At 33.5% G+C, this 25,472-nt stretch overlaps 1 protein-coding gene across 1 annotated transcript in view; it reads left to right on the top strand.

Annotated features, from left to right (window-relative positions):
- The window catches only part of LOC106475695 (F-box only protein 3-like), a 52,321-nt gene that overhangs the window by 13,999 nt on the left and 12,850 nt on the right, over positions 1 to 25,472 (top strand). Inside the window, exons 5-9 of the mRNA XM_013936376.2 lie at positions 4,238 to 4,319; positions 5,686 to 5,854; positions 18,120 to 18,204; positions 19,693 to 19,815; positions 21,022 to 21,137. Coding sequence (XP_013791830.1) covers positions 4,238 to 4,319; positions 5,686 to 5,854; positions 18,120 to 18,204; positions 19,693 to 19,815; positions 21,022 to 21,137 — 575 coding nt within the window. The remainder of the gene's footprint in view (positions 1 to 4,237; positions 4,320 to 5,685; positions 5,855 to 18,119; positions 18,205 to 19,692; positions 19,816 to 21,021; positions 21,138 to 25,472) is intronic.

The following is a 25,472-nucleotide window of genomic DNA, read 5'->3' as shown; positions in this document are numbered from 1 at the left end:
TAAAACCTTGTGTCATGCACAGTAAAGGGTACCCGTGACAATAGGGTTAATAGCCTTACAGGCATTTTCAACCTTGGTTTCCATTACTCCTTTTCTCTTGTTCAAGCCCCCTTCCTAAAATTCCATTCCTTCTGATACAACCTCACACATCACTTTTTCTCTTCATCTTCACATGTGGGATTTGCTTGGTTCATCACTTGTCAAGCCAGAGTAACATATTGTGTCGGTTTTTTGTTGTTGCACTCTTGTTGCCTTTCTACTTCTTCTCTGTACCAACATAAATGGTGTACTTATCACTGTTGGTCTATCTTTCACCATTTCCTCTCTGGCTGACCTAATTTACAACATCTTACCTCCTTCTTCACATGGCTATTTGACTGTAGCTTGTCTGTCACTACCATCACGGGTTAGTAGGTGGTGCTATCTACCATCTTTCTCGATACTGCAGGTTTTCTTCTTCACCCTTCCTTACTACCCTCTTCCATTTCTTACTTATTTACAGAGCCCCTTGTCCTACTCCCTTGTTCGACTGGGATCTGAATATGGTTCTTCATGCTCTCACCTGGGATCCATTCAAACCTCTTGCAACTTGTTCTGTATATCATCCCTCTTAAAACATATTTCCTTTTCTTTCTTACCTGTGGTTGCAGTCGTTCTGATTTCTATGCAGTAGATTTCTTCCAAAATCTCTACCATCATATTTACCTTCTTTTTTACCCTGACTTACTCTTCCTTCCCAAGACTTCTGCAGCTAAGGAAGGTGACCACACCTTTTCTCCAATATCCCTTCCTTCTGTATCCCATCTCAATGATTGTATGAACCCAGATAGATTCCTGTGTCCTGTCCAGACTTTTTGTTGTTATCTATGTGGCATGTGGACAATCCCGCACACCTTCATTGCTATCTACACCGCCTGGCTGTCTTGTCTGTGGAGGGATTTAGACTTCTACCGATTAACCATCCTTCAATCCCCTTTTGTCTTTAAACAGGTGATTGTAATTAAAATTTTTTTCTCACTGCTGTTTACCTATAGAATCCCACTAGGCAGCTAGTGTTGACTCACAGGGTATACTTACCCAAAATATGCATCAAGCCAGGATAACAGAAAGTGCTCATACCATCTGCCCAGGTTTTACAAGTGCCTACTGTGAGATTTGGTTTTCTACAAGACCACTTGAGTTGTCCTCATAGGATCTCTCTCTCTCTCTCTCTGTACACACACACACACACACACATATATATATATATATATATATTACTTTCCATGTCCAATCCACACTGTACCCATTCCAGGGACTATCATGGAAAAAAGCTAGCACTGGAGTTGTGTTTCTGCCTACTTCTCTGGCTACCACTTGTAGACTTTTAAAAATAGGGTTTCATGGTCACCCATTGCATTGTTTCCAGTAAAAGACCTCCCCCCTCGTCAAGTGAAGCATGGAAGACCCTTGCCACTTACCATTTCTGAGCTGCTGGGGTGGTGGACCATTGATAATCCTCGCTGGTTGGGACCTAACCACTGAGGCTAGAACAATGGTTCTATCTATGGTGGGAAGTGGGGCTGGAGTGACACCACAGGTCACCACACATATATAACTATGATACATCACAATCTTCAAGTGGACTGATGATACAACTCACTAAACTGATTCTTTTATTTATCTTTATCTTACAAATTCTTCTTCTGCAGCTAGAGTTTGTTCCATAGAGTCAAGGTGAACACTGTTGTTTGTCCATTCCACATCATGCTGAGAAAAAACACACACACACTATTCCAACAACAGACATGTGGCTCTACTGACTGATGGTTGAGTGGATGTGTATATCATGTGGTGCCCTACACCTGCAGCTGGCATGGGACCTGTAGAGACTGGTGGTAGAGGAGGTGAGCACGGATATTTATCACAAGTGCCCTTCTCCCACAGCTGATTTTGACCCATTGAGTCTGATGGTAGAGGATGTGCATATAAGGTACAGTCTGAATGAGCCCCATCTTTACTACACATATTAGCTGTCTGACAGCTTGTGTGCGAGTCCTTGGACAGCCATTTACTTATTCCACTTGTCCTTGTAACATAGTTTGGGTTTTTTGCCTCTTCTTTTCTCCTACATGGGCAAAGAGTATACCTTGGATGAGATGAGATGTGTCTTCCACGGGTATGCCCCCATCAGGTGTCACACCCCATGGGCTTTCTTTGATTGCTTTCTGAAGGGAGATTTATGAGTTAATTTTTGCATCAGTGAGTATTTATTTTGGAAGTTAACATTTTCCTTATCTGAAAATGTATTTTCAATAGGTATTCACCTCTTTACACATTCCCACCCATCCTACCCACTTTTCTGGGGCACATTTCTTCATTGCCTTGTCAAAAAATAAGGATTCATAAGTGCAAATGTAGAGGGAGTCATTGTGCCTAGATATGTGCTGCATGATGACATCCTCATGTAGCGGTGCAAGATCACGTGGTTTCATGTGAGATTAGATGGCAGTTTTCACAAGGCTAGTGACTTACAAATCTAGTTGTCAAAACGTGTTAACTCAAGAGGAAAGAAGCTATTCTGTGTCAAGAGGTCAGCATTTATCAGAAATAAAGTTTCAGGTAAGGAAAATGTGAACATTTGTGCTACAATTTAGCCAAAAATATCCTTGTTTTAATGTAGTTTTTAATTCATTTTGTAAACCTATGCATATTATTCTAATACTAGAAAATGTTTGAACTTTACAGAATTTTCTTGTAAAAGTGTTTAGTCATATATTAGCAAGTCTATAAAAACAATAGGTTTATAATTTTAGTTCAAGTAAGATGATAAATAGGTTCATCAGGCAACATATTGACCAATAGAGAATTCTAAATTCAGTTAGATCTTGAGTGCAATTATTATGATAGAGATACATAGAGACAGAAGTAAACCAGCTAGCTATATCTGTTTGAATGAAAGAAGGTAAGAAACTAAAGTCTACCACTGCTGTTCAGAAATAATGACAATTGTTGCAAGAGTAGCACTACAACCTCTATATTTTGGCAAAGTAAATGAAGATTTTGTAAATGAACTCACCCTCTATTACTACACAGAGGATGAGTAGTGTAAGCAAATGTACTCAAAATACCACTGACACTCTCCATTAGTTTTACTGAGACAATTTGACATTAGCTAATGACGTGACACAAGAGGATTAAGCATTGTGATATGGTTTAATTGTATATTTCAAAGAAATTAGTATCCCCAAACTTGTTGACACTAGAAAAGGACAATTTGAGAAAGTAGATGTCAAAGCTATACCATAGTGAGAAGATAAGTTATGAGTTCTTTGCATTTGAATACTGATGTGATTCCATTAATCAGCTTAAGCAGATTCTTCAAAGTTTAAGTTTAAGTAAAAAAAAAAGCAAATCAAAACTCCTTTTGTAGAAAAAAATAACAAGTGATGATTAGGATCATTAAGTCAAAGTGTCTGGTTCTGGTGTGGTAATCCACCAGAATAGAGACAGGTTCCCCTCATTGCTTTGAAAGATGAAATAAAAGTCTCCACAACAGATTTGGTTGTTCTGTGTTATGATATAATAATATTTCGAAAGGGACTTCAAATTGGAAGGATGTGACTGTATCATGCTCTGATTAATTCATTGGGATAACAAATATTATTTTGTGGTGTAAAATCAGTTATTGTTCAGTGATGTGTTACAAAGATGTTGAAGTAATGTCACTTTTATTGTTGTTGCTGTTACTTCATAATGTAAGTCAAACTCAAAACATTCAGAGTGAGTCAGCACTTTATATGACTCTCTAATAAATGTTACATTATTTATTAATAAGTTAAAGAAAAGAAGAAGCACTGTTTGAGTTCACAAATAGAGGATTCATCAAGTATTGTACAGGAATTTTACAGTAGAAGAAGGTTTAGCTAGAGTTCAGAAACTTTGGTATAAGTATGGATATATAGTATTGCAATATATTGTAAAATTTATATTTTGTATAACAAACTATAGTAAATCCAATTAGAACCAGTTTTTGATACTTGTGAGAAAGTGTAATTTAAACTCATTACTTATTGCATTTTAGGAACTATTTTGCCAGTAGTTCTATTACATTTAAAGTTTTTTGTTTTTCCACTAAAATATACATTTTGTATTTTGCAACGAATCTGTTAGCCATTCATCTATCTAAGTCAAATTGTGTGAAAGTTTATTTTATAAACATTCTCTGAAACTTGTATAAATTTTTTTTCTAATGTAGCTTGATGGGAAGCATGAGTATTCACAGCCATTATCGTACTGAGTCTTTGCTTGATTTAGAAACAGCCAGTATTGGATTTCAGGTAGTTTTACCTTTGATTCATTTTAGGAAACCTTGTATAATTATGATATAGACCACAAAAGTGAAAATCTACATCAAACTTTTTTTTCAAATAATTAGAAGTTTAGGTCACTGGAAAGTTTTAAATCTGGATTCAAAATATCACAAAATGAATAAAAAAAGATTAGGCTGATGAATTAGAAAAATAACATATTGAGACATATTTGGAAACAGGTGTATAAACACAAACGCTAAACAGTAGAGTGATATTAAGGCTTTCTAGTGAAATAAATAATGAATAGATGAATATGCCTTAAATATGGAATATCTAAAACATAAACTTCATTTTGATTGGTTTACTCCTTCCAGCCTTGTATGTGTATCTAGCCTGATTGATATTCTACTTACTTATTGATGTTTTTACCATGTGCTCTGAGTTTCTAATCTGGTTCAAATAATTATATTTTTTTTCTCACATATCTGTAGTCAAAGTCATTATAAATTATCTGCTAATTATATATTACAAGCCTAATTTATAAACATTGATTATTCCTCCCCTCCACATAATGTTTGTATTATAATGTTAATTTTTGTTTTTAACAAAGGGGGGGGTCTTGCCATGATTTTCTCACCCAACTTGACTAGGTTCAGTATTTTGGTTTTACTGCCATTTATAGTATGCTCAAGCCACTAAAACAGTGTTTGAAAGTAATTGGCACAAAGGATGAGACTTATGACTGTTGCCCTTGGAATTTTTCTTTGTTCTCTGTCACATGAGAAAATATTATTTAGTAGGGAACTTCACACGATATTTCTTTCTATATTTACATAATCATAGCAAAAAACATCTTGTGAGATTAAGTTCAATTTTTTTACAGAATCGTACATTGTTTTTGGATATACTTTCCTCCAGATAATCAGCCATTGATTAAATTATCAAATGTGTAGCATATCATTTGTAGTGGAAGTTTTTTTTTAAGTTAACTGATTTTCTTGCATGTATTATGAATAACATTTTATTTATATGTATTCCCCCCCCCCCTTCAAGTAATTGTTTATTAAGATTCAGTAAGAACAACAGCAATTTGGAAATACTTGACATTTCTCCCTGTGTTATTACAGACCAATAAGCATTATTTTTTAATTAAAATGTTATGCTTCTTTTTTCGTAGTGCTTCATTGTGCTACTAGTAATTTCTTTTGGAATTAAGGTATAAATGTTATAAGTCACTAAAGAAAATCATAACACAAGTCAGTAGGAATAGCAAAGTTTCATGTAAATCCCAATATTCTTGCTGATTTTATAGATACAACCATGTTAAATAGTGCTTGAAATTAGTAATAGTTTGTTGAAATACTTAGGTTTCTTACTGTTTCTTATTTTATAGCAAAGAGATGGTTTAAAAGGTTGTTTACCACTCACAATATGTCTCCACTCAGGATTAACACAGTTTATTGCCCTCAACGACCTCGATGGGTATCAACCTAACATAGTATTCTACCCTTCACAAGATTTAATCTTACAAACAAGTGGATCTGTAGATGCATTCATCTCAGGTGTGTGTAATTGTTAAACTTGTAATTTACAACAGATTTGTATGTTTTATCAGGACACTTTTGAGATTGTTGAATTTTGATTTACTCGTATCATTCTGTTCTTTAATACCATTTTGTGTTGTTTTTAAGATGAGCTACATGTAAGCACATCAAAAGCAAAAATAATAGAGTGCCATTATGCAGTATTATGTTCACACAGCCAGAAATACATGTATAATCCAAACTGATGGGTCTTTTTTGTCAAGCCTTGAAGTGATGTTTGACATCTGATAGTAAACTGTAAAGAAATTGTTGACATTCATTTAAAAACATTGTATCATAGGTTCAAATCCTATGATCACATCTTCTCACCTCTTTCAGCTGTGGGAGTGTTATAATGTGATACTTAATTACACTGTGTTTGATTAAAGTAGTCAATGATGGGCGGTATTGGCTAGCTGCCTTCCCTCTAGTCTGTCACTTCTAAATTAAGGATGGCTATCACAGATAACTCTTGAGTAGCTTTGCATGAAATTCAACAAACAAAGGCAGAAGTAATTTAAAAATTTACATTTTTGTTTGGCATTTTTCATACAAAATATATTGGTAAAAGTATTCATTACAAAAAGAACATTTTGTTAAGAGTTACCTCTGATTGAGGTAAAAGTTTAGAAAACTGAACAGTTGAAAAATATCTCCTTACATTATTTTTTTGGTGATGGAGGTGAAAAGGGTAAAATATTTGATACCTTAAATACTTTAAGTTTAGTCAGCATTCTTGTTAATAGGGGCAAGAATAGTATTGCATCAGTTTCTCCAGGTTTGTTATTGACCTCTGTGCAATAATTTACAGTATAAACTGTACTTCTGTAACAATTCTCTAGTGCCTCAGCAGTAACCATCAGGGTTTATAACAGTAAAACTCTGGGTTCATTCTCAGTGGATACCTTTTCACCAAAAAACAAACAAACCTATAACACCAGTTATTAGTTAGTATTCATGTACAGACTTAGCAATTACTCCAGCTGTAAGTGTAAAGAAAGGATACAGTTAAGTAATGAAAAAACAAACATTCTTTACTAAGAGTACAATGTCTAATGTTTTCAGTTCAGTCCTATGCTTATCAGAAGGAGAAGGAGTAATTGTTTGTTTTGTTAACTCCATTGTTGACATCTCAGCAGTTGCTAGCAGTATAAGTTCTGTAACAGTAATTATTGTATACCAGCTGTAAGTATAAAGCAAGATACAAGAGGCAATAGAATAAATAATTTTCATAATAAAAAAGTCTTAAAGTTTTTTTTTTTATACTTTGATGTTAAACTTTTTGTAAAAAATGTTATCTAACTTACTAATAGTTTTGTTTGCTAGATAATAATAGTTTGCATAAATTCTGGTTGATCGGTAGTAATTATATGAACTTATAAGTGAAAGTGAAGAAGGATGTCAAACATGCTATATCTGTTATATCCAGTGCTGACAAGACCTTTCTTTCCAAGTTAGGGTGACTGAGATACGACTGACATTGTGGTTAGATGCTATTTATATCATAAGTTACTTGAAGAACTGTTTTGGGTTGAACTAGATTAAATTGATAAACTGTAATTGATATCAGTTATATTTAAGTTTTTACACATAAGAATTAGGTTTATGATTATCTAGACAAAGCAAAGAACTGTTTTACACATCAGCATTACTGTTGTAAAAATCATATGCCTTTAATGTTACTTAAAAACAGTTAAAAGTTTTAAATTTCAAGTGTAAATGGGTGCTTAGTTATGTTTTAGGAGATGTTTTACAATTATACAGATATTTCAGTTATGAAAGACTAACAAATAAAAATTAATAATACTGCTCCTTTAATGTGGCATTGTAGTAACATATTCAGAACATTCATAGTGGCACTAAAAGTATCTACTTGGAAATATCTTTGCACCATTAATACAGTAATTTCTTTCAAGTTCCTGATTTCTGTATCAATTTTTTTATCTTCAAAAAGCTATTGTTATTCAGAACAAAAATCTGTGTTTCAGATTGTTTTATCATAATTCAAATCAGCCATGATGTCTGTACCTATTGAGGTGTTATTGTTTTGTGGCTAAAAATGTGGTTTGATTAGCAATGAGTACATTAAACTGATTGATTAATGCTAATTATAACTAATCTTCTCTATATGGACTTGGTCATTTTGAACAACCTTGCAACCACTATGTAACCATGAAATTATACATACTATAACTTTTAATGTAGTAAGTGTATCTTCATGAAATTTGGCAAGATTTTAATAAACATTACAAATCTGTTGTACAAAAAAGATCAGATTTTTTAATCAAGTATTTTTACTAAAGATTTGTCTGTGAAGTATGGATTGAAGGTCCAACTCAAACTTTGATTAGTCTGAGTGCAAGGTGGTTTTCATGTTAAAATTGAAAATATTTTTTATTTCACAGTTTTAAGTTTTATTTACATAACCACTAGAACCCTCCAAATGAATATCTAAAAGTTTTTCAATAAATCTATATTCAATCTGCTGTTTTCTCTACTATAACATTGTACACAGGATCAGCCCAATTGACTGGCCTGATAACCACACCACCGCAACAACAACAACAACAACACCAAAAAATATAGCTCACCTTTTTTTCTTTCTAAAATGACTGTATATTGTTACAGACAATTATCAGCTTTTTATTTTTACAGCCAAAACATTTCAAGTCTTCCCATTATTTAGACTTATTGTTTTACTGCCATTCAGAATAGTGCCAAAGAGAATTATCATAGAAGCTTTGTTAAAACATAGGACATTCACTCAACATACAACATGCTACTGTTACAAGACATGCTTGTGCTATGAAGTATTTTTTATTTTAATTTCTTTCATTTAATTTTTCTTATCTAACCATATAAATTTCTAATTTTAACATTTTATTCACTTTTATAACAATAAATAAAAAATATCATTACATGTAGGTTTGTACTTTTTTGCTCTCGAAGTCTTGATGAAAGTTAATCTTATTTCTTGTAGGGGTGTTGTTATTACTTACATTATTTTAATTTACCTTAAATATGGAGTTTATAACACAAAATATCAACATGTGACAGGAAGAAATGTCCTAAAACTCTTACAGTTTAACTGGCTCTCTAACCAAACTATATAAATGTTAAAATATTTTTGTTACCTAGTTGAGGTAAGCTTGGTAATAGCAAATTATGAAATTGATGCAGAATAACTCAAATCAATCCTGAGAATGAGTTAACTTTATGAGGAAAGCAGTGAATTAAAATATTATTTTTCTGTTGGTTATAAATAATCCAACAGTATATGTCAGAGAGTATTATTCACATTTTTTAAAACAGCATGTGCTAGGAGGGGTATAGCATGTGGGTTTCAGTTTATGACATATAACTCATCAAAGGAAGAAAAGATGCTATAAATTTGACCAGGATATCTGACTTATAAGTGTGCAAAACTTAGAAAATAATATAAGGGTGGAAAGAGTTATATAATGGACAGTTCAGAGAAGAGAAGTGTCATGATACATAAAAGTAAAGAACAAGAATTTATCAAAATTTTTCTTTTTGAAATTAAGGTATTAAAACATATATGTCATATTAAAATTTGATTTATAAACAGTGTTTTGATACCAAGTTTATTGAACTAACATTGGTAATAAAGTAGTGTAAAAATTATTTATATAATTTATGCCTCATTTATATTTACATTATTATTTGACAAAATATAATGTTTGCTGGGAAGTCCTTGTATAAATGTTACTCAGCAGGTGGTATATCACTTCTGTGTTTCTGAGATGGTAACTTTGCCTCTTCACACACAAATGCTATTTTCCTCACATGTCTGCTTATGTGATTTGTGTGCCATTATACTTGAGCTAACTTCTGTCTAAATTCATGTGTTTAACATGACTGCACTGGTGCATGGTGACATCATCATGCAAAATTAACCCTCCACCAACAGGAGGGTTACACAACCTCCATGCACAGTAACTCTCCCTATGCTCTTGCACTCGTGATATCATCATTCTTTTCCTTGGTATAATATGGAACAGATGTGTTCAGATTTCTTGTACGAGTTCACTTTGATGAGATTTACATTCATTAATGAAACTTTGGTGTTTGTTTTATATTGGCTTTTGTTTCAAAAGCATTAATTATTATCTTGAGTTCTCAAGTGATGGCAACTTCTACATAGTTCTGAGTGAGTGATGATGTTACACACACAGGCCTTTTTCCTACTTTGGCTCCTGGAAGCTTGTTAACTGTTGGGGACATTGCAGTCTTTGTTCATCATGTTGTGGATTACCACATGTTTATTAGGTCTCCTTCTCCCATTCCTTCAGCTGACTTTCTTACTCCTATTTGAGGAGTGACCTTAACCTTCCAATTTCTTTCTGGATTTTGTTCTCAGGTATGTTCCTTTCCTCATCTATCACCTGTGTCGTTTAATATTGTCTATTCTTCACTCTATGAACCCAATTCTTGGGAATTGCTATGTCTCTTCTCCTTGCTTGTTGTTAGAATTTATTCTGTTTCCTTTCTTCAACAGCTACTCACTCACACCCAAATGCCTCGTCTCCATCACATTTGTGACTTTCTTTGTTCTGACTTGCAGACATTCATCCTTTATAGACTCCCTGTTATTGGTATCTATTTGGACTGCTTGAGGACCAGGCACCTTGCCTTCTATATTGCTCTGTGGTTCCCCATTTATGCCTCTTTGTCTTTTTCTCATCTACCTCCTGGATTCCCTCTCCTTCCACCACCTTTTGTGTGCTACAGAGGAGTTTTGTTTAGAGGCTCATTCCTTTCTCTTTGCCAGCTTAACTTATTCTATTACTTCTGCTCTGGCCTTCCTTACTTATTTCCCCTGCTGTTGGGACTTGTTGGGTCAAGTTGTGTTCCTCTGTACTATATGCTTTCCTCTATCTTGTGTATGTGGTCTTCATTGGCCATTGGACTCTCTTTTTTCACCTGGGAATCTTCAGTGGCATTCATATCTCACTAAAGACCTGGACTGAAGTTTCATGACTTCATTCCTTATTATCTTCTTTCTCAACCTTGCTCTTTGACTCCTGATCCTTATCTGGACCAGTATACTCCTATTATTTCCATTCCAGGTTCCAGGCTTTCCTCTTTTTCTCATCTTCCCATTACCCAATTTCTGGTTAATCACACTTCTTGTCAGTGACTATCTTGTCTTCTCTGGCCCTGTGGGTACCTGTTTCTTCCTCTTCTCCAGCAGTTTGTCTCAGTTTCTGCTGACAGACATTTTTCAGTCCCCCCCCCTCTCTCGTGCAGACCATGGAGTGGTCTTTCCACTCCCAAGACTTTTGTTAGGTTTGCTTTCAGTTGAGCATGCCCCTCATAGACATCTTTGTCATCCCTCTTGACTCCAGTTTTCCTCTCTTCTGGTCCCTTTTCCTCATTCTCCAGCACTGGCTGTCAAAGATCTCAACCAAAACTGGTCTCACCTTTTTTCTATATGCCTATTCTCTTCTTTGACTCTTCTTTTGGGTTTTGGACTTGATACACAACACTTTTTCTTGAGTCCCACTGTGGCACCTCTTTGACTGGCTCAATCTCGGTTTATGTTGCTTTTTTTGCTTGGCATTCAGACCTCTCCTTCATATACCCATTGTTCCTTCAACCTCATACATCCCTTTTTCATCAAGGAATGTTGTCCATCCATCTTCATGTTTGGGTTTTGTCTGATTCCTTACCCATTGGGCCAGACTCTTCTATCATGTAGCTTTTTTTTGTCACATTCCTGTCAACCTTCCACTTTGTCTGTTTATTAATGTAAGTGGCAGATTTTTCATTGTTGGTACATCTGTCACTACTTTTCTCCATGCTGTCATACTGTGAACCACCTTTCTCTCTTTTTTTAATTGGTTGTTTGACCAATTCTACTTATTGTGCTGCATCGTTCACTAAATATTGCCTTTCCCGGTACCACAGGGTGTTTTCTTCATTCTTTTCTGCTTCTTCTTTTTTCACCAACCTTCTTGCCCAGCTCCCATGCTTGACTGGGTTATTAACTTGGTTTTGTACATTTTCATGCATACCCCATTAGAGACGTTGGCTTCTTGCTCTTTGTACCACTTTTCTCTTATGTTTTATTTCCTTCTATTTCACGCTCGTGGTTGCCATCCTTCAGATGTCTATGCTATTGATACTTCTTGCATCCTCTTCCACCAAATTTATATACACCTCTACCTGGACTGTTCTTTCATTTCTCAGACTTTTGCTGCTCAGAAGGATAACTACACTTTCTTTCTTATCTACCCATTCTCTATCTCTCTTAGATGTATGATAATTCAGCCCTGGATCAACACCTGTGTCCTCTTTGGGCTGTTTCTTGTTACTTATCACAGACATCTTCTTTTCAGGGTCTCTACCAATATATTTTACTACTCTGGGACGCCTTTTCTTCCAGAGAATTCCCACCTTTTATCCTTACTGGATGGGCACATCAGTTCCTCTAGTTGGTTTATTTTTCCATGGATGTGGATGCTCACAGGCTTTTTGCATTTCTTTTCATCAGATACATTACCTTCCTCATTCTCATCCCATTTTCACCTACACTTGGACAAGATCCTCTAGGTGAGCAAGTGGATAACTCTTCACACATAATTCATTCCTTCTCTTCACCATCTGGCTGCTTTGTCTCCGATAGGATTTTGACTTTCACTGGTTGTCATACTTTAGTTGACTCACTCTCTTTGAAGTGGATAAGTATGTTTCCCTTTCATTTCTCTCTCTTTCTGTCAAACAGGATTTCACTACATGGCTGGTATTGCCTTCCTTGGAAAGCTTATTTCTGAAAATCTGCATCAAGCCAGGATAATGGAAAATATTCAACCCATCTGCTTTGGTTTGACCAGTGCCCACTGTGAGATGGAATGTTGTGCAAGACCACTTGAGGTATCCTCATGGTATACAAATTTACTCAATTATCCAATCCTTACCGTACCAATTCCATGGACTATCATGGAAAAGTTAACAACAGGGAAGTGACTGCCCAATTCTTTGGCTCATGTTTCTCTGCTTTTAAAAATAGGGTTTTATGGACACCCAATACACTATCTTCAGTAAAAGGCCTTTCTGGCTGATGGTCTGATGAGGATTCAAGCACTTCTCTGGGTCTCCCCAGTGTGAATTCTCCCCCTCTCTTCTTCAAGTAAAGCAAGGGAAACCATTGCCACTTACCAGTTCCTAGCTTTTGGGAATGTGGACCATGAAAAATCTTCACCAGTGGAGTTTAGCACAGTATGGTGAGAAATAAGGCAGTGATGACACTATCAGTGTACTACAAGTTGCCCCTTATACAGCTAATGTGCCCTCCTTCTGCAGCCAGAGCCTGTCAGTAGAGTCGAAGTGAGCACACACTGTACACTCTGATTACAACCTCACCACACTACATGTATTGTGCAAGCGCTTGGTTGGTCATGATCACATTTCATCATCCATGCAACACTTCAGGCTGCTTTGTCTTTCCCTCCCTTTCATCTCGGGTGAAGAGTATACTCTCATTGAGATGAAATGTGCAGTATCCCATGAGTGTGCTCCTATGGAGCCCTTGCCATCAAGTGTCACACTTCATGAGCTTACCCTTTGGGTCTTTTCTAAAGGGATTTCATCTAGTTTAATTTTTGCCCCAGTCTCTCCATCAGATGAGTTATTGTCTCAGAAGTTTGTTTCCTAATCTGGAAATGTTTTTCCGATTGGTACTGACCTCTTCATACATTCCCACCCATTCTCCTTACTTCTGGTGCACGTTTTTTACTTCTTGCTTCATCTAATAATAAAATTATCACAAGTGCAAATATATAGGGGTAGTTACTGTGCATGGAGGTTTTGTTACCATGCTATAGGTTAGTCTGGAGGCAGAACTCAGAAATATGTAAAGAGTCTCACATTTTTAGTACAATATATATCAAAAGAGAGCTATTTTATTCAGGAATTCGAAAATCATTATTGGCAATCTTGCAATTGGTTCTCTGCAAATATTAACCTTGTGCTATGAAATAATTTTAGTATCTTAACAGCTTAATAAAATTGTTGAAACATAAGTGCACATGATTCCTGTATTATCATAAATTGCTTAAATTTGTCAAAGAATTATGCTCTATATTTCAGGATAGGTCTATATATATTTCTGAAATTGTGTGCAATAATATAATTTAATTCTTTTCAGAAAGTAAATCCAACAAGGAATACCAGATCCAGCTTTTCTGTCAAAACTGCAATTCAATCCAGTTAATTTAAACATAAAACAAGTTTCATTATCATTGGCAAACAGAAATTACAATGATCATTTTGCACTCACTTTCAATGCAAATGAATTTTGGTTAAATAAAAAACCATAGATAATTCTGTTCCTCATTTGTGATGTCATAATATACTTATTGTAGATAATACTGTAGATTGGGTTACATACATAAATATTAAGCAACAACAACAAATACATTAATCATGTTAACTGATTGTCTGCTTATATTGTCCCTTATTTCAGTCTCTTGGGTTATGTGGGATTTTGCACTTGTCAGTGGAATAGGAACAAGCAACTGTATACTTCAGAAAGCTCTAGAGACATTTGTGTGTAAGTTATACAGATCTGAAACTGAACAACTGATATCCAAGTGCTTCGTGCTTCATTGTTCAGAAAGTTTAAGCAAAGTTTTGAAAATATGCCTCCAACAAGAGATGCTCTCATCTTCATATCAGTAGGCCCTCATAGCACAAGCAGATCTCCCAGACCTTCTGACAGGTTGGCAAAATGTTAATGTCATGTTGCAACCTATTGTCAGGGAAAATACTGCTGTCCCAACTGATTACTTTCAGTTGACTACATGTGGTTGCAGTATTACAGAACACCAATGTAGAGCAAAGCAATGTATGTGCACAAAGAGCCTTCTGAAGTGTACTGCAGCTTGTTTCTGTTCCAGTGACTGGTGCAAAAACCCATATAACCCAAGGGATTGAGATAAGGGACAACATAAGCAGGCATTCAGTTAACATGGTTAATGTATTTGTTGTTGTTGCTTTATTTATATGTGTGTAACCCAGTCTACAGTATTTTTTGCTATAGGTATATTATGATATTATATTTCTTGAGGGACATCTTTTTTAATCATTGCTAGAAGTTTAGAATCATTGACAATGTATTTATAATTATACATTTACTGTATGATAACGTAAGTTTTATTTATATTCATTTTTGAGTTTAAATAAATGCATTTAATGCAACGCAATAACTTGCTCTTTAAATTTCCCACTGGTGATGGTCACTCGTAGAGAAGATCTCTTTCAACTGCATGATAATGTCACATGATTATTACTCCATAAAAAATGACAGACTTTGTTCCATTTTTTTTCTTTAGAGAGGAAATTTTTCTTTTTCAAATGTACGTCGAATTGCACTGCCCCCCTCAAAAGTCACATTTTTTTTTATAGTTGATTTTAACTTTTTAGTGGCTGTCTCCACGTAATATAGCCCAGTGTCAATAGTTTGTTTTAGCACAATAAAAAAAATTCTGGTGTTTTGGCCAATTTTGATGTTTTTGGCCTTAAAACCTGCATGAATCCTGCATTCAGATAATGATTATGCATTATTTCTTTTTATATTATTTATATTTATTTTATTTCTCATTATTTCTAAATATAGTATGGCAGGTTTCTCAAAGTAAGTGGGCCCAACTTCAGAATGTTGTAGAACGTGTTAATGTGTTTCTGGGAAAATTCTGGCTCACCTTTTTTACTCTGTATCAACTCCTTAAACCCATTTCTTAAAAGGATATGCTCTGTCTCTGTGCTCAGATGTCTCTCAACAAATTACTATAATGAAATATTTATGTTTTATATTATTGTTCATATGATATGGTGATTTAGTGAACCCCACTTAGAGACCAAATATCTTCAAAGTTAAAATTTGGTGCTCAAAAGTGAAAAGAATGATTAGAGAAAAATGTTAGAGAGAAAAAGCTTCCTAAGTTAGATAATTATTTTTTAGTTCAAACTGATGCATCTGTGAGCACCAGCTCTGCAGAAGTGGGGGTAAGGATTTTTTTTCACTGAAACTACAGTTGTAGAATAATAGGGAAATTGAAATTCATGAGTTGCTTTATGCAGTTGTGAACACAAAACTGTCAGAGTATTCTAATGATCATGCTGATTGGATTATAAATGATAAATTTTTACAGTACTTGTCATTATTGGAGAAACTTCCTCACCAAAACAATGATTTAAATTTTGAGAAGTCTGAGAGATTAATGTTTGGGAGAAAGAGAAGACTAACTCATGCCCTTTTTTTATTCCATCAAATCAAATTTAGAAAAGGAAAAAAGAAAATGTCTTATTTATTCTCCTAAAACTGGCAAAGTATTCTGTTTATACTATAAACTTTATGGAAAGCCAGAAGCAAAGACAAGTGCTTTAGTGATAGGATTCAATGACTGGAATAATGCAGGTCAGCATCTTAATAATACAAAAATAACTTGACAATGAAGAAAGTTATTGGAAGAAAGTGTTCCAAAGAGTGGTTGAAGTTCTTCATGAAAAATAACCTGCCCTTTCGTGGAGGAAATGAAAATATTGAAAACAAAGACTGCTGTCTGTTTTTAGCTACTATGAAACTGATTGAAAAAATTGACCCATTTGTGGAGCAACACATCAAAACAAAGACATTTAATGATGGGAAAAGAAATGTTTCATATTTATCCAAAACAGTATATGAAAAGTTGATAAATATATTGGTGAAAAAAGTATCAGAGAAAGTATCAAATGCAATATAAAAAAAAATTTTACTCCATCACTGTTGATTCAACTCCATACTGTTCACATATGGACCAGCTTTGCTGTGTAATCCAACATTGTATTGAAGGGGGGAACCATCATTGTCATTTTTAGGATTTGTTGCCTTAGAATAAAGACCCATTGAAAATATTTGGCAGAAACTATTTTTGAAGAACTTAAATAGAACAATCTAGAAAAATCGGATGTGTTAACCAAACTTATGATTATGCAGTCAATTTATCTGGCATATGTAGTGGAGCACAAAAGTTTATTAGAGATGAATTTATGCCGGCCTTATACATACCGTGCATAGTGTAAATTTAGTAATCCAAAATGCTATGGAAGTTTCTGAAGGTTTTTCATGTTTTTTCCATCTCTTGCAATGGCTGTATAACGTTTTTAGTGGTTCTACTCAAAGATGGCAAAATTCAAATAAATGCACTTCAGGAGGAAAGCTATTAAAATCTTTATCAACTACATGATTCTGTACTCATTTCAAAGCCATTGATGCCTTATACAATGGTTATCAAAGTGTAGTAAAATACTTAATGACCTTTTACCGGATGAATTCTTGCATCAAGAAGCAAAAACAGAGGCTCAAAACTTAAAGAAAGAACTATTATACCTGGACACAGCTGTTCTTTGTGTTATTTTAAAGGATATTCTGCCAAAGATTAATGCTTTTAGTATTTCAATTCAAGTATTTCAAAACAAATTTGAAGCAATGTTGCATTTCATTATAAAGCCTATTTGATTATACATCAAGTAAATGTACTGAAGAGGTCTGTATGGATTACATTGAAATGGGAAAAAAACTGTTGGAAGAATCAAATGAATGAGATTTTGAACCTTCATTTAAGAGCAAAGGGAAGAGAGAAAAGTGGGAAAGAAATTCTTTGATGAAGTACACTCCCAGACCCAGGAAAGTGACTTAAAGTTTACAGAAAACTTATGTACCAATTTTAGAGTTAATATGATTTTTAAAATGTTCGATTCTGTTGTTAGTTTTCATAGAAAACAGTGAAAACTATAAGAAACTTAATGATGCATTTTCATTCTTATGGGATAGATAGGTTTCAACACTAAAGTTTGTCGAAATATATGGAAAAAATATTGATAGAAATGACTTACAAGAAGAATTGCTGCAGTTTCATTCATACAAAGATTCATTTTTTTCAAGATAGCAAATTAGATCTAGTTACTTTGTTGGGAAATTTGAAAGAAACTCTACATTTTCCCAATACTGAGATTGCTTCAAGATTGCTTTGAGTTAAAATGAATCAATAGTGTTATGACAAAAAAATTTATTTTGTAAACATTTTTTATAAGATTCTCCCTAAAATATGTACTTTTACGTATTAATCTAATTTTATTTAGTTTTAATGTATTCTGTCATATTACATTTATAATCAACATGTTTTTGTTTATTAAAATTGATTTGGATTTCTACATCATTTTCTTTTCATTTGTATTTCAGGAAGAAGTTTTACAGAGTGGTTTGTAAGTTATGCTGAGCTGCTTGACAGTGGACATTTTGTGGTTTTGAATGAACAGCCTTACAAGTATGTTCTTTAATGGTTGTTTAACCATTAAAATTGTTCATCTCAGTTATGTACTTTATAAAATCTTTATTCAGTCTCTTTTTAGAATTTTAAAAGTTAGGTGCATGTTAAATGGGTGGAGGTTTCTATGCAAAATTGAAGCCATTATAAAAACTTGTATTTGTGTTAGTTTTTTCTTATCTTAAGTGTTCATTTACAACATACACGTGATTGTATTTGTAATTGGAAGTTTCTGTTTGTTTGTTTTATTCTAACACAGTTATGTTCCTTTAACTCTATTCCAGTCATTATCATGCTTAGCTCAAATAAACCATGAACCTGGTGTTAGTTTGATCAATTTTTAGTATTTCTATTTATGGCTTGTCATTTGTTGTTATGAGCAGTTAATGATGGCATGTAATTTTATTGTTTTACTTTATGTGCTGTGATAGTTCTGCAAAATAATATAGTTATCTTCAGTTGTTGTTTGTTAAGATTATATACAACTTGTTTTCTTTTAACCAAAAGCTGTATGATGAAGTATAGTACTATATATATATTTGTTATAGTCGATTTGCTTAAAAAAATTAAAAAAAATGAACAGTGTGTGTCAATCATTATTTCAGGTTTCAGAATTTGATTACAAGTATTGGCAATTCTATATGTAAATGTGATTTTTTTTTGTCTGTTGACAAAATCTTTTGCTCATAACTTATAAGTTTTAAGATTTTTTAAGCTATTTGTGTCTGAAAATGAGCTCAACCAAATTATAAACAAGAAATCTTTAGTCCTAATTTCCAAAAATTTGGTAACACTGAAATTTTTGGTTGCAATAGTAGAATGTTTGTTGGAGTAATAATTGGTATGTAACTGATTTTTGTTTTCTATATGAATGGAGAATTGTGCCATGCAGATAAAAAAAAAGAAAAAGAATATCTCCTCTTAGCCACTTATATGCTCCTTATCTTTGTTTTTCTAAAACATTTATGTATTAAAAAATGTGTTATTTAAAAAAAGAATTATGACCAACTCTTTTGCAAGTGTTACTTGAAACTGAAATGGAACTATTCAGGGATGTTAAGATATCAAATCTTCTTTTTGTATTGCAGTAAGTCCAATCATTCAGTAATGTTCTTAAAAGGTTTAATACACTTGTTGTTAAATTTGCTTCTTATATTTTTTGTTGCTTTTGATTGCCAACTAAGAAAAGGTACTTCAAAGATGTTTCAAAATTTCTTAATGTTAATGGTTGATAGTTAATAAGAGTTGTGTGATTGTACATAAATCTTAAAGACAATATATATAACCACCTATTTTATTCAAACTCTTATAAGGTATGGTGAACAAAACATGTTATATAATTTGATTTGTTTATAATACATCATGCAGGAACTGCTTAGCCTATTAAACACTGACATTTAGAATTATCTTAGTATTCTACTATATACAATAACCTATGATGCCACAGAGGTGTAAGTTTATGAAACTAACAGTTATTCATTTTGTTAGGTTTTACAAAGAACCTGGGTGTGAATCTACTACAAGAAACATCACAGTGACTGCTGAAACATGCTTTCTACCAGAGTTGAGTAGTGTGAACCCGCCTCACTTCTTTCACACATATCGAATCTTGTAAGCTGTTAAGTTTCATAGTATTACAGTACTGTAATCTCTCCCCATTTCTTGCATACACAATTATTTAAGCCTTCTTAAAGTACTTGCATTTTGCTACAAAAATGAAATTCACAAGACAAAGAAACTGCTTTTTCCATGGCTTAATCCCATTTCATATGATGAATACATTACTTTTATTACATAATATTTAAGCACAAGGAAGTCTAATTAAAGAGGGAGATTCAGAATAAACACTATGGTATGAATTTGATATAAACCAAAAGATATTTTCCTCTAAACAATTCTAAAAATATAACTTTTCAAAGAGAATTGATAAAATTATATATAACTTTTGATTAGTAAATTTTTAATTTAGTACTAAAATGGATAATCAAAATTTAAGGAATTGTTTTTATTTATTTTTTGCAAATATTAACCAAGTGTCATATGGCTTAATTTTTTTTCATTACTTCACTGGTCAAAGGGTAAAAGTGAAGAAATATCTATAGTGACTTAATGTTACTATAGTTAATGTTCCTGTCACATGATTTTAATCAACTGAGCCCTTTGAAATCTCAAAAATCTCAAATATAGGAGTTTCATTGGAATAAGTAGGGTTGGAAGTAAACATCCATAAGCAGTAAGTTATTTTCAAATTGTTTATTGACAACTTATTAATGTTATTCAATGTCTAACTGAATGTATTGAGTTATATTAGACAAACAAAAATTTAACCCAAACTATGCCAAACTATATTCAAACATGATAATAAAACTGAGATATTCTGATTTAAATCTGAATTCAGTTTGGCTATCACAGGATTACCATCTATAGCTAAAGTTCATCCTCAGCCCTGCTCATAATATTAAAAGCTCTTAAGTTCTGTCAAAATATAGTACCAATGTAGAAAGAAACTTCTAAACATTGTGGTAGATGCTCTGTTGTTCTGTTTTACCTGTTTGTTAGTAATCCTAAAGTATTTTTAACATGGTATAGAAAATTTATAAACATTTTTTAAAGATTCTTTGAAGCTACACTTCTAAATGTTTACATTGTTTAAGAGAGCTTTTAACATAATGTTTTTTGACAAAAAATATTCATTTTGATATGTATAGTAACATGTTTCTTTTTAGTCAAAATGAATTGTATTACTTGAAAAGTGGTAGTTTTTTGTAGATATTCATATATTATTTTTACTATCATAGTTGCCTTTTCTATGAACAGGATGTCCATGGCAAAAGATGTTTCAATCTTGGAAAGCTGCCAGCTGGTAAGTCGCCACTGGATTGTTACAGATGAAAATGGACATGAAGAAAGAATAGATGGCCCAGGAGTTGTTGGTAAGTTCTGTGTGGAAACAGAATTTGAATATTTCAAATCCTTTAAGGCAGCAGTGCCCACCATAGTAAAATGCAGATTGAAGTTATTATTAGTGACAGAAAGCCTATCCAGACTAGAGTTGATCTTATCAAAAGATGTTTTTACACTGTGTGCTAGATAAGTTCTCAATATGACCTTGTAGGAATATCAGACAGATGGTAGCACTGCCTAGGTAGGGTTGGCTCAGATTGTTCATCGAAATGGTATTTTAAATATCTCCTCAATAGGTCATCATAACTTTAAGATACTATACAGTGTTTCCTTTTATAACAATATCTATGTAATGACTGAGTCACAAGTTCTGGGAATGTCTGTAAATATCATAGCAAAAAGTTTGAATTTTTTCTTCTTTTTTATTACATGATAACTCAAAAACTAAAACAATGGTGTCAACCAAATTCATGAGATGACATAGTTTCAAATGGAGTATCCATTTTTATAAGTATTATTAACTAGTAATTAAAAAAATCATAATTCTCAGTGTTTTATCAATAATAGGTTTGCCAACTGGAATTGGGCAGTTTATTGCATAATCGAGCAACAGTTGAAATTGGTAGAATTTGTTGAATTTTCTGATCAGGGAAAACCAGTTGCTGAGAAATTAAAAATAACACTACCCAGACCACTTTATTCACAATTACAACCTTCTGATATGTAAGTGTGCTTACAACCACAGCCCTGTATTTTTTCTTTCAACACAAAAAACAAAATGTTATTCACCATAGAATAAAATATCATCAGTTAAAACCATCTTTGTCTGTTTCTCATTTATTTACATAAGTTGATACACAGAACAAAAGAAAGGTGAAAAAACAATGCTCTGCATATCGTGAAGCACATCCAGTTCTTTATGAACTGTAGATTAGCAAACGGTCAATAATAGCACCTTATGCACAAAGTTAATACACGTCTTGTGCTTGCTGGAGTTCTATGCAGAATTTTCCCGGAAATTTCTTGTGGCTCCCCAATAGTACTGCACTGTACATAAGTTCATTGTTTGGGGAGGTTGCTGAAGAGAGCATGACAACAGAGCATTTGGAAATTTGAAGTGGCCCATTACTTTCCAGTAGGGGGTTTTATTTGTTTGAATTGTGCATGCCACTGTTGGAGATGTCACTATAAGTTGAAAGTGGTGAACAGGTATATATACAAATATTTACAAAATAACTAACCTATTGGACAACTACGGAACATTTCATTTCATCAATTGACAGTCCCATTATTTATAAATATTCATAGTTCCAAGAAGTTAGTTGTAGCTCAACAAATGTGATTGCTGATTGGTCGGATTGCCTCTCTCAGAATGGTCACATAATGTTACGTATTCATCATGTACTAGCCACAAGATCAGTTCCCATTTTTATTTTTTACCTGTTCAAATAAAAAATGGAAAAGTGATTGTGATTAAAAAATTTTTTTGCATGGCACATTTATTATTTGTAACCCAGGAAAATAATGCATTTAGGGGCAAGGATTGGCTTAGGTTTAGGTTAAGCAACTGGTTCCAAGCACTTGCTAGTGATGAGGGGGAGCAGGTGAAGGAAACAAATGGGATCACGAGGGATGATAGTGTAAAGAATAGGGAAGTTATAGTTGTAGGTGACTTTCTAGTTAGGCATGTAGATAGAGTAGTATATGGAGCAAAACAATATGCTTATGCTATCCAGGAGCAGGGGTACAGGATATAACTGATAGAATCAGAGAGGAGATAGTTAAGGGTGCTAGTAGCAACACAGTTTTTGTGGTACATTTTGGGGCTATTGATATAAGGAAAAATGGATCTGAGGAGCTTATTGATAAGTATAAAACATTGATAAGGACATTTAAGGAAAGGGATCTAGCTTGATTTTGTCAGGGATATTGCCAAGAATAAATAGTGGAGATAAGATATGCTAGGCTTAGATGAATATGTAGGGATGAGCAAATAGGCTGGATGGATTTGTTGGATAATTTTAGTGGGAAAGTTAATCTTTATGGAATGAATGGCTAACATTTAAACAAGGTAGGGGCTAGACAGAGGTGAGAGCTATGATATTAGTAAAATAGGAAATATAATTTTATTTTATTTTTAAATCCTTTATGTACAGCAGGCATAAAACATGAACATAATGTAAAATCTATGATTAATTGTTACTATTATAATGCTAGGAAATAAAATTGATGAGTTCAAAGCAGTTGTGGATACTTAGGATTTTGATATTATGGGTATCACTGAGACTTGGTTGGATTTGAAAAATTTTTATGAAAGAAATGTTTTTGAAATACAAGGCTACAGATTATTTACTAGCGATAGGGTATTAAAAAAAGGGGAGGAGTAACTTTATATATGAGGAGTGAATTGCATCCTGTTGAGTTAGAGCATATTAAAGAAGATAGCACTGAGGTTTGGGTTAGTGTTAGTGAATATAAAGGGAAAAGTCTTGTAATTGGGGTTCGTTATAGACCACCAACTCAATGTGGAAGTTAATGAGAAAATGTATAATGAAATCGGAATGGTAGCTGAAAAAGATGTTGTTATTATGGGAGATTTTGATTTCAGGGGTATTGATTGGGAAAATTTTGAGTCTGATATTTTGAGTTTTATACACCAACTGGTGATGAAACCTATAAGAGAGGAAGCTGTATTAGATTTAATATTAGCATCTAATGTGAATATGATACACAGAGTTGTGGTTGGTGAGCATTTAAGTGCAAGCAACCATTGCACTATTAGGTTTGGGATTTTACTACATGCAGAGTTGAAGAATTGTACCTTGATTCCAAATTTCAGGAAAGCCAATTTTGATGGAATGAGACATGATCTTGGTTCTGTAGATTGGACTAGAGTTGGGAGGAGATCTTGAACAGATGTTGGAAGCATTTAAGGAAGAATTGATATGCATACAGAACCTACATATTCCCTACTGAAAAAAAAAGGGCAACGGAGTGAAATAAGCCAGTACGATTTAGTGAAGGTTTAAGATTCTATATTAGGGATAAACATAATAAATTCAAGAAATTTGAACTTACTGGAAATAATAAGAACTTGGAGGACTGTAGGAAATCAAGAGAGCTGATTAAAACATAAGTTAAAAGGGCAAAAGCTGTATATGAAAGAGGGTTGGCTGAGAGAGTTAAATCAAACAAAAAGGAATTCTTTAGGTATATGATGGGTAAGCAAAATGTTAGGATGGGGATTGGGCCTCATAAAAATGATAGTAGGGATCTGATCTCAGAAGATTATGAGATGGTAAACTTATTCAATTATATGTTCTCATCAGTTTTTACGAAGGAAGATACAAGTATTATGCCTCAACCATATTGATGTAAAAGATAAAGAGCAGCTAGGCTGATTTTTCTATTTCCATACAGTGGCAATGACCTTCATGCTCTTTTATTCTTATGTTGAATGACCGTTTAGTTTGACCTATGTATACTTTGTTGCATGAGCATTGGATGTAAAAAGCCTGTTTGCAAAAGTTCCATAACTGGTGCTCTAGATGTTTTATCAAAAAGGCTTGACAAGGCATGCACACCTTCAGCGGAAAAAAGAATAAATCATTACCCTGCAAAAATTATGTCTTAACAACTCCTATTTTCAATTCAACAATGAAATCTTCATCAGAATCACAGACTCAACATGGGAAGTCCTTTATCACCTCTTATCTGTGACATTTTCATGGATGACTTTGAAAATAAATTGTTCAACCAAGTGCAACTAAAACCATATTTCTACACATGCTACGTGGATGACACTTTCACTCTGATACCCAAAGACAATTGCTGGTTAAGGAAATTTCATGACTTATTGAATTGCATTGATTCTTCCATACAGTTCACTTACATAGAATAAAAGAACATGAAGGTCATTGCTGCCATTTGGAAATAGAAAAATCAGATGTCGCCACTCATGTATACCAAAATGACTACATAATTAAATTCACAGAAACAAACCTCATTGCAGAACCTAAATTTTTCACCAAAGAAATATTATTGAAGTTATTGAAATATACAAGAGTGCAGAAAAACTCATAAACAATGATATGGGCTTTCAACCGAATCCATTATGGAATAAAATCTTTAGAACAAAAGAGAATAATTCTGGAGTTGATATCTTTGGTGCTTTGCATTTTCAATTTGCTTTCTGAGATCATGAGAGTAGTGTTGGACTTTTAGGATTCTTTAGTAGATATTGATAGAATAGCATCTATATCTAATGGATTGGCACTATTACTAAAAGTGTTGGACTTTTAGGATTCTTTAGTAGATATTGATAGAATAGCATCTATATCTAATGGATTGGCACTATTACTAAA

This window comes from Limulus polyphemus, unplaced genomic scaffold (assembly GCF_000517525.1).
Source record: "Limulus polyphemus unplaced genomic scaffold, Limulus_polyphemus-2.1.2 Scaffold149, whole genome shotgun sequence".
Classification (NCBI taxonomy): domain Eukaryota; kingdom Metazoa; phylum Arthropoda; class Merostomata; order Xiphosura; family Limulidae; genus Limulus; species Limulus polyphemus.
This window is presented reverse-complemented; position numbering and strand designations above follow the sequence as displayed.